The 14,951-nt window shown below is 36.9% G+C and overlaps 1 protein-coding gene across 3 annotated transcripts in view; it reads right to left on the reverse strand.

Moving 5' to 3' along the window:
* The window catches only part of LOC145991222 (uncharacterized), an 86,321-nt gene that overhangs the window by 34,270 nt on the left and 37,100 nt on the right, over positions 1-14,951 (reverse strand). For all 3 annotated transcript variants that reach the window (XM_083127180.1, XM_083127181.1, XM_083127179.1), the window contains exons 7-10: positions 11,166-11,324; positions 7,836-8,006; positions 5,696-5,860; positions 1,841-2,002 (exon numbers count right to left, since the gene is read on the reverse strand). In XM_083127180.1, coding sequence (XP_082983306.1) covers positions 1,841-2,002; positions 5,696-5,860; positions 7,836-8,006; positions 11,166-11,324 — 657 coding nt within the window. The remainder of the gene's footprint in view (positions 1-1,840; positions 2,003-5,695; positions 5,861-7,835; positions 8,007-11,165; positions 11,325-14,951) is intronic.

A 14,951-nucleotide genomic window follows, 5' to 3' on the forward strand; every position in this document is an offset into this window, starting at 1 on the left:
ACAAGAAATGTTAATTTTTGTGGTTATATAGGTATTACGACATTAAATAATCTTTATCATATGTGTATTAGAGAGTTGGTTATTAATAAGAAAACTTGGGAATTCATATTGTATATACAGGGTGTTCCAGGAGGAATTAGCAATACTTTGGGAACTGGTAGTATGGGTGATTCTAAGCAAAAAAGTTCATATGAACATGGGTCCGATTTTCAACAATAATGGAGATATGAACAGAAATAAAAATGATATTCCCAAGTATTGCCGCTTCCTCCCAGAACACCCGTATATTCAAGTATTAATACAAAATAAAGCTGATGCTAATTTAAAAAATTGGAACTGGCAACTTGGAAAACTTGTGAAATTATTCAACTCCGAGTTCAGAGAGGCATGGCAGATGTTGATGTCAATAGGATTTCAAAGGTAACAGAGTATGTTGCACTGCTTCTGGTTAAGATGATTCCATATAAGACAGAGTAAAGAAAATATGTGTTGCAAAGCTAAGGTTGGCTCAGTAGCTCAGTGGGTAACATCAACAGCATCGCATGTCAGAGATTTGGCTTTGAATCCTATTCAAGCATACACTTTTCACAAGTTGTCTGTGAGAGAATATCTCATGTGTACAATATTTAAAGAAACAATACATATTATTACCAGTTATAATGTTATTCAATTGGTCAGTCCACAATCAGTGCATTTATACATGCATAATTTACAAATCCAGTTATTTATTTGTGAGCTCATAGTGGGCAGATTTCGTACATTATAGCATCCATATCTTACTTGATACAAATGCCATTAATATCTTTGCCTTTAATTATTAGCATATTTAATTTACATTACATTCATATTCACTCACTGAAATATTTTTATAAATTGCATTTATACACAGTGTGTCCCATAATTTTCCGGGCTAATGTAGTGCACTTACATATTGCATGATTTGGAAAAACACCCCTTCTCCAATTAACCTGGTTTTCTCTCTCTTGCATGTAAATTTGAACATTATGGAAGGATCCTCTTAAAAGTTACAGTAACAGAAGCGAGTAAATATCAATTTTGCAACAAACTTGGCAAAACTCCAACTGAAATGTACATCATGTTGAAACAAGTGTACGGGGATCATACATTGGGTAGGGTCATTAGCAATGATGACCAACACACAGCACACAGAGTCCATGTTCAATGCACACCGAGGAGCAAGTTGAAAAAATGTGCCAAATTTTGCTGGCTGACCCGAGATGTGCCAGAGAATTTGTTCCAAATGGACAGATGGTCACAGGGGAGTTCTACCTTGAGGTTTTGAAGCATCTGTGGCCAGGAAATCGATTGGTATGCCCACAATACTGACAAAAGGGCATATGGTCCCTTTTGATTGACAATGCACAAAGTCACTGGTGCTTCTCATCAGTTTTTGACCTTCATGCAGATTGCTCTGCCTGATCATCCCCCCTATTCTCCTGATCTGTCTCCTCCTGACTACTTCATACTACAGCTGAAAGGAACCTAGTTTGGTGATGTTGAAGACATTAAAAAGAACTTTGACTGAGTATCTCTACACTATTCCCATCAAAGACTTCCAGAAGTGTTTTAACAAGCTGTGTGAGCACTGCATTCAATGTATTGAAGCACAAAAAATGTATTTTGAATAATATACACCCAAAAGTGTCATTACATGTGTGGTTCCTGTTTTATCATCCTAGTCTGGAAAATTATGGGACACCCTGTGTATATATAACTGTTTCTATTTTACATTTGCAAAGACTTTAATAGTTACATTATTTTGTTTCTTTTTGTCTATTATAGCAATATTCTTATATTATTGTCTCATGATTATACTTACCTTGATACATTGCTTCTGACATGTTTGCAATTTGTACAGTAATTGCCTGATTAGTGTTTCGAACCTTGCGCACCTTCCTCATTCTCCTGCCATCACTCGTAGCAGGAAGCTCATATACAAAGCGAGTCGTTGCAGTTCCAGGTATGAGATGACCAACACGAGCTGTAAAACAATTTGAAATTGATTCAAACCATGTATGCATATGTGCACATGTGTGTGTGCATACACACAAACAATTGTTAATACTGTTGATGCCATTAGCATTACTAGCTTTGAATGACTGGCAAAAATATTGAAACATTTCAATCATTCAGTTCTAATTGTCATCATAATCAATGTTTTATACATATAAAACATGTAGGTATGTGTTCCATGTGTCTATATAATTGGCATAATACTAATTTGGATAGGTTCTTCAGTTGTAATGGACATGCTGATAATACAGGGTGTCTGAAAAGTCACTGAACCGAGATTTTGAACATATGTAACAATTGTACACAAAGCGAGAGACATGAAATGTACACTGGATATTAACTTTGTCCAAGTGGATTTTTTGAAAATTAAACAAGAAGATCATGCTCTACATGAATATTCAGTATGCGGAAAAAGTTATTAAGGTGTAAAAAAGTTATTGTATGAAGTAAAAGGAAACATGGATAAAAGACAGCTGTGGAATCGCTTCCAAACATTTTTGATGTGTGCCGATGGTCTGTGTGGGTAATTATCGAATTGATAAAAGAAGGCTATATCTTTTTATGCAGTACAGACAATTTTATGGAGTTAATTATGGCATATTTATAAAAAAATGTTTTTTTTGAAATTATGAGGTGTACTGACAACATTGGTCATGTCAGCTTGAAGTACCAGGTGTGTCTGATATCTGGCTACGTTCTTCAATCAATGCCCAGGTGAAAGAAATTATTTTAAATTAATTTATTGTACAAAAAAATAACCTACTTATCATTTGCAAATCCTACCAAACCTAAATAATCAATACCTTATTTATATTACTTACACATGCACGGTGTTATTATTTAATTAATATAAAATTTACCAATGTGGCTATCAGACAGTTCACAAATAAGATATTAAAATGACAAATATTTAATTCAGGACATGAATAATATTAAACATGTGAATTCTGATGATACCCTGGCTTATATCATAACATTTTGAGAAGCAACAAGTAATGTAATGAAGATGCACAGTGTGGGAACATATATGAATGATTCATTCTATATCTATTTCTCTGTGTTTCTCTTTGTCTTTCTTCCCTTCTCCATCTTTCTCTATCTCTTGCTATCTATTCACTCTATTTCCACATATCATTCTTTCTATCTATCCATGACACTCTTTGTTCCCCCATGCGTGTATCTGTCATATAAATGATCATGTAGACTATTTGGGCAGGCACAAGTGTTGGTTAAGACTACAACATGGGAGGTTAGAGACTATCCTTGAGTACCAGGTGGCCGTGGAGCAGCGGCTAGCGTTCCGGGAAGAAAGATCGTCTGCCAGCAAACTGGATGCAACATCCGCGTAACTGGAACCACTAGCTATGTAACGAAATAACCTCGTACAATTACTTTGACAGTTACAACTAAAATGAGCACTACCTCGTTACAAGAGGCATTGGAAATGGTGTCCTCCTGCATCCACACATTTACAGCATATTTATAGGCAGTGTGGTATTTAAGAAATTTCCAGTGGGGGAAATTCTAAGGACTGCCTAGAAACAGCATCACTGACAGCTCATTTGTCGATAACCTCCACAACAAACCCAACCTCAATCTCCCCCCCCCCAAGAAAAAGACCTTTAAGATCTCCCCCAGAACCATCACATCAAAATCCTCCCGTCTGACAGGGATCCACCACGGTGGTCTTGAACTCTCAAGACTACCTGGCAGAAGCTACTCGCCAGCGGACCGACTCCTCCACCTATAAAAACACCACAGTTGGTAGTTCAGCCTCACACCTCGACAAAATCCAGAACATTATCCATACCTAAGCCCCCCCCTGAGAGCCTGACAGCCTCCACCTTATCCATGTTCATCCCAGACAAACCCCACTTTTTACCTACTGCCCAGAATTAGAAAGTTTTCTACCCCATAAAAATACTCATTAACTTGCTATCTCAGGTCCCAGGAGCATAACACAAGTTCCATTAGCTTGTGAAATCTGAAAATTTCTTAGGTGCGCAAGTGTCCTCGACACGTAATGCCTAATTATTCCGGGAATCCTTGAATACAAGACAACAGCTAATTGCCACTGTATCTAACGCTCATCATTGTGCACATAATTTCATGATCAATTGTTACAGAACTGATGAATGAATTCAATATCGATCCTTCTGTATTTTTAGTCATGATATATTGCAAATGTGTTCAGCTTGCTGCAAAATTACAAAACTACCAACTTGACAACGCATGCTGAAATCGAAAAAAAATTCCAACAAAGGATACCATCTTTCAACTTGCCCATGTATTTTAATTCAGTGATGTTGAAAGATTAAGTATGAGTAACTTCATCACTTGATACATCAAGCCATAGCCATGTCATTTTCCATTTGTTAAATTTTTCTCGGGCAACCAACAATGAAAAGTAACTCACCACTTTACTACTACCGCCTTCTTGTCTAGATACGCTTCCAAATTTTCAGAATCGATCCTTTGATCAACTCAGCCTTCACAGCCACCAGCTTTATCAGATTTCATTCATTTTGAAGGCAGATTCCCAATATTGCAGAATCTGGAACTCATAATGCTCACTCTTTTCACTAACATTCTAGCTTCACAAAGAAATCTACCTCATTGTTCTAAAAAAAAAGCACACTGTTTTTTTAAAAAAATGACTTTGTAAAGGGCTATCACACTCGCGTCAAAAATTTCATGTAGGCTATCTGTACGTACTATTGTTCCACTCATACAAATTAGAAAGTAACTAAATTGCTAATAATTTGTTGTTTTCCCCCCAAATATCATTCCCCCAGGGATTAAATTTATCAAGCAAAGATGGGGACAAGTATCCAGATGGGGAATCCCCACCACAAATGCCACCCTGTTTATAGGAAATTTTGATTAACACGTATCAGTCCCTCTTCTGAAATTGCTTCAATTTCTCTCCTGATATTTTCTTTCAATTCTTCTAATGTATGGCTTCAGGTTTAAAAGCTTGGTAGCTCGCCATGCAGATGTCATGCAAATGTGTGTTTCTTGTGCAAGGTGCTGAAGGATTTTTTAGGAGCATGTTCCAATCGTGCCCCAACGTCGTGTAGTTTCTCCTCAGTAAGCACATGCCATTTTACCCTTCGCTTCTTATCAAGAACAAACCCTGATTCCCTAAATTTGTTCACAAATATCCGAACACTGTATCTGTATGAAATAGGAACATCTGGGAATTCTGCTGCAAAACGCATTCTATCTTCCCTACAAGAATTCATAATGATGTAAGAGTCGAACATAAAAAATAGTTGTTTTAATTTGTATAGGTAGTGTGGCATTATTAGACCACAGAAAAGCACCAGTAATACGTAAACTAAAAGAAAACAATCAAACACTTCACAAACACATGCAAACTGGACACCAGTTATATGGATACTGAAGCACTGACACATCCAATGCCAAGGTCAGTGTACAGCTATGGGTCTAAATGCCGGTAGATACGCTCTTACTTCCCGCCATGCTAGCCACCACTCCATGGCCACCTCAGCTATGACAGGCACTGTAGACTTATCTAGTCAGCAAAATTATCAGAAAATTTACCAATATCCCCATACATTGATGTATCTCTACTGAACAATAATAACTATCAATAACATTACACCCTTTGTGAAAATGTTTTAACTAATATACTTACTGAGGAAGTCATAGCGAGATATGTTGTCCTTCAATATTCTCTTTATTCCATTTGAACCGAAGTCATATCTTTGGTATGGAACCATTGAATTAATATCATCCAGATCTGGCCTCCAATATTGCTCCTGGGTTTCATTTCGTACTTTTCCAGTGTTAGATAAAATAGCTTGAAAAACAATTGAAATAGTAATAAGTATTTTCCAAACGAATAACAGAATTTAGAATTGTTCCATTCGTTCAGGCATTATAAGACTTCACTTCATTCGAGCTATAAAAAATGATAAGAAGTCTGAGACCAAATAATTTACAGAGCTTCTTGGATAAGGCAAGCCAAACATATGATAAATAATTGAAATATGAATTCATTTCAATATGCATGAATTCAATATTCTATTAGATAATGTTTACCAAATAGTAGGGGTGGACCATTATGGGATTTTTGCTGATTATCAATAATAATAATAATAATAATAATACGAGGTTCAGCGTACGCTGAAGTATTGATATAAAATATGCTGATACTAATTACCAACAAACTATGAAACCAATATGAAGTTATAAATTTTTCTTCAACCACATTTGTTGTAAGTCCACTTTATGCCCATACAAGCTAATCAGGACTTGGCCTAAAGTTTAAAGTAGGATCCGAACCATTGTCCAATGTACATTCACTAGGAATCAAACTGGGACCCCTTGAATAAACTTTGAAACTGTTTGTTTTAGCCATCTTAGGTTCAGGTTGTAATCAGGTAATTGGAATTAGCTTTTACCTTTGAAGATGAAAGACAAATGGCAAACGTGTCAAGGTTAAGCGGTGCCTATCGACTGTGTGATTGCCCAGAGTGCGCGATGATGTTCCGCTGTAGCTTGTGGAAGAAGTGAAACGTACATTTGTGCTCAGTTGGAAAAATGTTAAATATGAAAGTGGAACAGCGTATCAATCTGAACTTTCTTATCAAACTCGAGAAATCCGACACAGAAACTTATGGTTTATTGAAGGAAGTGTACGGAGATGAGTATTTATGATGCACGCAAGTACTTCAGTGGTTTCAAAGGTTTAAAGAGGGACGAGAAGTGATCGCGGAGGACTCGCGTCCTAGATGGCCTTGCACGTCAAAAACGGAATCAAACATTGCAAATGTCGGTGAATTGAGTCAACATCTGCAGGACTGTGTACATTAATTGGATACCCGAACGTTAGTCAACCAACGTTATAACATTATGGTTCTGACGACCCTTTGTGAGTGAGTAAGAAGACGATGACCTGATTTGTGCAAAGGCAAGTCATGGATTCTTCATCAGGACAATGTTCCTGCTACATGGCATTGTCAATCAAGGCTTTTTTGGCCAAGAATGGGATCCCAGTGTTAGAACATCCACCCTATTCACTGGATCTTGCTCCATGGGACCTTTTTTTATTCCCAAAGGTCAAATCAGCACTGAAAGGAACCAGATTTACAACCATAGAATCTGTGAATACAAAAGCGACGGAGGTCATGAACATGGTTTCAGAAAATGATTTCCAGCAATGCTACCAGCAATGGAAGATTCGTATGAAGTGGTGTATCGATAGTGCAGGGGAGTACTGTAAAGGGGATAATGTTTGCATTGTACAAAATAACTAATAAAAGATTTTGTAGCAACAGTCCGGTTTTTTTCTAGCCACACCTTGTATTTAGAAATTTGCAAAACCAGGATATATCAATTGAAGGGCTCTAGACTAAAACATGGTAAGTGACGTTTTGGTTATTATTGAGTTCATTAAACAGAAAGTTTATGAGAAGCTGTACTGTAAGAAAATGTTTTCGCGTTGTGTTTACCAACAGAAGAGATCAATGATTCCAATCAAAGTGAGTGATATGGCTATTACACACAAAAAATTGATGGCTCTTTTTACTTTGTATAAATATCTGAGTAATGACCAAAATGTCACATACCATGTCTTACTCTCAAGCCCTTCAATTATTACATTTATATTCATTAAAATAATAACAAGTGGCACAATTTTGTGCTAAATTAAATGCTATTTATAGATACATCAGATCAATAAAAATGTCAGCAATTTTAACAAAAGAGAAACATGCCCATATCAGTTTATACCGATAATTTATCTCACCCCTATTAAACATTAAGTTTATTACCATCATATTGTGATAACGAAATCTGTTTCTTCACAACTTCTTCTGGCCCATAGACTCCATAGAGAATTTCCTCAACAGGGACCTTTGTAGTTCCACCTGTCTCCACTGGATCACCAAACATGATTAGTCTTCCACTTCTTCTACCTTTGTGAATCTTACTATGAGCCATTGCTGAAAGCAACAGGAAAATATCGTATTAGTGCTAGTTCCCATTGCAGTGCAAACTAAAAATTAATCTTAAATATGAGTAAAAAAATCTACCTTCCACAAAAGATATAGTGTTTGCAAGTAATGTAAGTCTTGCACCTGCAAAATAAGAGAACAGTTGAGAATGCTTTATATGTAACTTAGTTCTGCGTAATTCTGTTTTATATGTAAATTACTGTAGGTCCCAGCAAAATATAATTTAAAAACGTGTACATTTGTACGTAATGCATTTATATGTAATTCTATGTTACACGTACTAATTTTCATAAAATGCGGTTGATTTGTACATAACCAAGCTACAACAATGTCACAGAAGGATACATTCTTGTTGTTACAAAAACACAAATACGAATCAGGATAGGCGGACATGGCGGTAGTCAGTCTCGAGTTGCGAGAAATACGATTGCAGCATGGTGGTGTCACAGAGAAGGCAAGGAGAGGCAGCATGAAATCGGAGGAGAAAGATTTGCCACAGTTGTTCAAAACACAATACCAATTCTATTTTGTAAGTAATTACGATACAAAAGCACACACGTTAAAAAGATACCGATTGCTGAGGTTTGCTGTGTTCCATAATAAAAACAGAACAATGTTTCCTTCAGTGAAAGTTTTCAGTTGGTACTGGTCGGCCATGGAGAACAGAAAGAGGAAAAGTTACATTCTTGACCAGAAAGTAAAATTTATACGGGAAGTGGACGCCAATTGACATAAAACTATTAAAGTGGCAAAAGTAATGTACTTAAGAATCAAACTTATTGATTCGTTAATTTACAACTTTATACCAGAATGTAACCTGTACTATACTGTATGTTGTAACTCAAAATAGATGCAATTACAGTATTTTAATAATGATATGACATGTTATCAAAATCTGATTTCTAAGTAATTCTCAGTTATACATATTATTTTCTCTTCATCTTGACATACGTATAACTCAGGTTAAACTGTACCTTGAACAAAGATCTGCATTTTTTAACCTGGTTCATCGGGGACAGAAAAATGAATAAGAATTACATTTTGGTGGCTTGCTTATTTTTTTCGGCCTGATGAACAATGTCTGTCATTGACTTTTGATGTTGACACTGAAGGTTCCCAGTTTCAGTCGCAGCCTAGGCATGGTTGTTATTTGTAAGTGTTCTCTTTACAAATTCATCTAATCGTCATTCACCTTCATTGTTTGTTTCCATTGTTGTTTAAGTCCACATTATGCACATATAGGCTAATCTGGACTGGACCTACAGTTTAATGTGAGATCTGAACCACTGTGCAATGTGCTTCCACCTGGTATTAAATCCAGAACTTCTTGATTACAAGGTGATGATGTTACCACTATGCCATCAGGGAGGGCCATTCACCTTCATTGTAGTAATTACCCTTCTTCTTCTTCTGAGCCTATCAACTGTTGGTCGATTTTAGTCATCTTAGTTCACTATGCACTTATTTTTCACAAGAAAGAAAGAGACGAAAAAAAATTTACATTACATTACATTATTATATACAGGGTTATTATAAATGATGGACCCATTTTCAAAACGTCATAGGTAGGGAAGTACAGATCCAAATTGAACAAGCTATATACCAATGGAAAGAGGAAGGTTCAAAGTTTCTGGCGGGCAGCGGCCGGCGGGCTGTGGTGGTTGCGGAAGCGGCCGGTAGAGTTCGCGAGAGGACCGTCTCTGTCAGTTCCGAGCGAGATGGCGACCTTGGAGCACAAGGTTTTCTGCGTGCTTGAGTTCGCGAAAAGTGAGTCGCAAATTGCAGTGCAGCGGGCATTCCGTACCAAATTCGGTAGCAAACAACCAACTAGGAAAATCATTAGCTGTTGGTTTCAGCAATTTCAAGCGACTGGAAGTGTGTGCAAAGGAAAAAGCACAGGCCGACCACGTGTGTCAGAGGACGATGTCCAACGGTGGCCACATTGAACATTTATAACAGTTACAAACATTGTGGTAACAAACTTTGAACCTTCCTCTTTCCATTGGTATATAGCTTGTTCACTTTGGATTTGTACCTCAATAAATATGATGTTTTGAAAATGGGTCCATCATTTATAATAACCCTGTATACTGTTTGCTAGATCGTCAAATTACATCTTCTTGCATATCCATATAGAAGCAATATAGTGGGAGAAATGGGATCCGTGAGCAGGGCAGTAATACCAAAAAAAGTGGGCAGAAAAAGAAAGTAAAAAAAAGAACATACAACATACAGAGCAGTAAATCACATTTTATCTCATAAAGCAATCAGCTTCATTAGTACAACAATTTTCAGAGAAAACATTCTGAAATGATTTACTTATCTTTACAAATTACAAGTAACTTAATTTTGTGAGCATGAAAGTTAAAACACAAGCCACCACCAATATGCAGTCGAAACTTCGCAGAATGGGCATGCAAGAGAATCCACCGACCCAAAGACAGATGGAAAATCATCTAAATATGTCTTTGGAAACTGTTAACTGCACCTTGCACCTGCATACTGGTGGTGGCTTGTGTGCACGGACGTGTTCTCGTCCCCTTTGTTGGAGAACCGAACGCTGGGGCCATGCAATCCTTATACTTGCCGATCACATTCTTGAATAAAGTCAAACTAACGTCACAATTCTTGCTCTTACACCACTTCCTGATCATTGACACACTGAACTTTGCATCATAAAAGGCTACAACATAACCTTCCCAAAAGCAACTGTTTTGGCAGCATTTTCGACCAAGCGAGAAAATGCAAACACTTGGAAAGTTATACAACGCACTCCTCCCAAAAAGCGGCTCAGTTTGGGCGGGATTTTTGGCCCAGTGAGAAAACACAACCACTCTTTTACAGCTCACACACTACACTGACAAACATGCCTGACCAAGGTTGGGTGAGTTCATTCTGAGTGCAGGGGGGAGGAATTTCGTTTGGTCAAATATACGCTGAACAACCTCTGTAAAAATACTGGCTGACTCAGTAGCTGAGTGCATGGAGTCAAACTTTTCATCTCACCAGGAAGGTTCCAATGTTTGAGTCCTGGCCTGACATAGGTGTTATGTGTGAGTATCCCTTCAAATTCATTTCATCATGACAATTTGCCATATGGGGCAGGCAGAAAATAATAATAATAACTTAGGAACTAATAATACTTACAAAGGTACTCGTCTTCAGGTATATAAGCATTTAGGAATGTTTCTGGGCCTTTTGATCCTGCTTTGGTCAATGTTATTGGAATCAATACAACCTTGTTTACTGTTACTGGTGTTTGGTATATTACATGTGTGTAATTCTTTGTCATGTGGGCAAAACTAGCTGCAAAACAGATAAAGCAAAATGTAAATGAAATACATTATGAAATAGAAGTACTGTAAAACCTCGTTAATCTGGATCCCAATAAGCCAGACTTCACTTAATCCAGACAGGCAAAGGAAAAAAAAAACAATGCAAGGTTTTAAATGTGGCTAGAAGTCTACAAGAGAACTTCCCAAACAAAAGGCGGTCAACCACTGATGAAATTCTGTTTCCCGCAGACTTTGTACTGTACTGTATAGTGAATTTAGGCCTATGCCTAATAAACGTGTTTTCTTGCTATAAACGTAGTTTTAATGAACTTTCTACTGTTCTTTTAGGTTATTTCAGTTAATCTGGACTTTCGTTAAACCGGTCAACTTATCCCCCATTAGTCTGGATTAACGAGGTTTTACTGTACATTGCTTCATGTAGGAAGTTTTCTGAGTAGCAGAAAGCACACAAAACAATTCAAATTACAAATATTTCCTAAGACCATACATTGTCATTTTATTATTATAGTAGGTTGTCCTATTAATAGTAATATTTTCATGTAAAATTATAACTTAGATTGCACTTGTAATTAAATCTGAAAACTAATCTTGTGAGAACCAGAGGAACGTAACTTCAAAAATCTGATAAGATTTTTTAATGTATCTCTTCTGAAGAGCTCTAGAGTCGGGTCAACATATCTCTTCTCGTTAGCAGCACAGTACCATCACGTATCTCCATTTTATTGATTTTTTTAGAGTCAGACATATTCCAAAGAATACATTATTTCCTCTCTCCTGTAAATTTGTTAAATTAGTTATGTCAGTCTGGTTCTCATACAACAAAATAATACAATGCAATATGAATTAACATAAAATTAAAATCACTGCATGGATGTTCCTTTGTGTATTGCTCTTCATTAATTTCACATTACCACAATTCATCCCCGTGAACATGAACGTTATGACTGACAGAACGCAGGAAAGCCCTAGAAAGTGGTAAGCGGCATTCATCAAATGTATCACCCCACCTTCCACCGGGAGTGACTGAAAGATGCCACGGATAACCTCAGAATGTCAAGCCACGAAATTTTAACCTACAACCTCCCAAATGTGAATCATTGATACATCAACCACTAATTCAGAAAGAACACATGCTGACCACACATCACCCCCATTACCGGTTGAAGAACTCCATACCTCCAGGTAGGATTGTGGGAGGGAGACTGGCAGTCGGGAGATAAACCAAGGCACTTCGAGGGCTGTCGTGCCATGGGTTATTATATAATACAAAAAATAAACCTTGGGCATCTTTTCTGCAAATGTTAAGGATTTTTCTGCTTTTTAAATAAACCTTTTCTCCTTTATTGTATAAATATAATTTATATTTTAGTTATATAAATTTGAACGGTACAGAACTGTTCTAGTGAAGTCAGAATATATCTTGTTTATAAATTTTAGAGTACAAGGAAAAATAATAAACTAAAGTAAAACAAGAAATATGAATAAGTATATAATTCATGTTTTATGAAGAATATGAACCTGGGACCTTGTACTGTGCTAGCCAGTCCACCAGAACGCCCACCGAAAATCCATTTACAAAATGCAGTCCAATTTCATTTTCTGTGAATTGTTATAGTTTCCGCTTATCAACCCCCCCCCCACCCTCCTTGCCCTTCAATACCCTCAAAAACAAGGAAACATTACTAAGGTAAACAATACATTTTTTCCCCAATTAAATTATTAAAATGCCTTACTTTTCTCCTCATTGGAAATTAAGTAGTTGTATTGACTGTATTATAAACCCGAGAAAGTATGAACCCCCCTCAGGCAGATTTGCCTACACTTAAAACTAGCTCAACATGCCCATATGAGTTTTTTGCTCAAGTGTGGAACTCTGTCTAATCCAAGATTTTTGTAAAAATGCCCTCTTGAATTTCCTGTGACAGTATGACCCCCCTCAGATTGATTTGCCTACACTTATAAAAGGCACTTCTGTGAGATTGTTGTCCATAAATTTGTTAAAAATATGCCCCTCTTGATATTTTTTTTTGGCTACACTTAAAACTAGGCCACGACACACCCCCCACCCCCCCCACACACACACCTATACATATTTACTTCCGGTCCACTTCTGGTTTAAGTTCAATTGGACACCAGGCCCAACTTGCATATCTAGTACTAAGACAATGTATTTTGCAGAAATCTTCTAGAATTGCTCTGTGACTCTCTCATTTCTTACATCATAAACATATGATTTTTCACCTATGAGAATAACACTACATATGGTGTCATCGGGGAGTGTATCGTGGAATTCACAGATAATTTTAATGTTTGTCCTGTCATTAACCACAACTTGTTTCCTTTTTGAAGTGTTGATGACAAACATGGGTCTCTGTGCTTTGAATTCATCTGGTGTGTAATACATGTCAGTATTGCCTGTAGTGACCCTTTTGTATGCTGAAAATGCTTCATATAATTTAAGAAAATCATCCTTGGACATGTCTAAATTATAATTTTCTCTAGGAAATACCTCATTTCTGCCATTTTTAAGATATATGTTCTTGATGTTGCAGTTATCAAATTTACTTGAATTTTTTTCCTGATTATTGTGTCTTCCAGTCTGAAACAGTACCACCACAAAATCTGGCATGTCATATTGTATACTGGAGAATGGATTTGTAGCATCAAACTCATAATAGGTACCAGATGCAGGCTTCTGTACACATTGATATGTATAAAATTGTAGAGGAATCTGTGGATTTTTTAGGATATCTGCTTTGTATTTAAGAGCATAACTGGCCTCATATTCAACAACTGGCATTCTTAGCTCCATAGTCTGAATAATGCATTTACCCTCATCAGGTAGGGTATTAGGCAGAGCTTCCCCTGTAGAGTTTAATGTGCTGTACCTCATCAAAGCATTATTATCATTGACAGCTCTTCTAAATGTGATTCTTAAACCACCCTTCCACATAATATCTTTGTAATCTGAGAAGAATCCTGGCAACAGGCGCATGGGGAACAGCACTGTGTGGTTTTTAGATAATATCTTATCACCAGCCTCAAATCCACCTATTTTGTAGTAAGAAGCCTCGGTTTTGGATAATTTTAGTGTGGCCAAAGCTGTGGAGGTAATGCCGGGATAATCTACTCTGTTTATAACAACACCATGCTTTCTGATCTCAATTTCAGAGAACAGATGCGGCACAAAATTGTCTACCAATCTTATATTTGAATTTGCCGGATAATCTGTACCATCGAGCTTTACAACATCAAATTTGATGTATAGATCTGCTCTGTGGGGGTGTATAAATCCATCCCCTACATCAAGATCAACCTCAATCTGTGTGTTGGGTTGATCTTGATGTAGGGGATGGATTTATACAAAACAGATAAAGCAAAATGTAAATGAAATACATTATGAAATAGAAGTACTGTAAAACCTCGTTAATCTGGATCCCAATAAGCCAGACTTCACTTAATCCAGACAGGCAAAGGAAAAAAAAAACAATGCAAGGTTTTAAATGTGGCTAGAAGTCTACAAGAGAACTTCCCAAACAAAAGGCGGTCAACCACTGATGAAATTCTGTTTCCCGCAGACTTTGTACTGTACTGTATAGTGAATTTAGGCCTATGCCTAATAAACGTGTTTTCTTGC

The sequence above is a fragment of the Lepisma saccharinum genome, chromosome 8 (genome assembly GCF_977018435.1).
Source record: "Lepisma saccharinum chromosome 8, izLepSacc3.1, whole genome shotgun sequence".
In the NCBI taxonomy this organism is placed as follows: Eukaryota; Metazoa; Arthropoda; class Insecta; order Zygentoma; family Lepismatidae; genus Lepisma; species Lepisma saccharinum.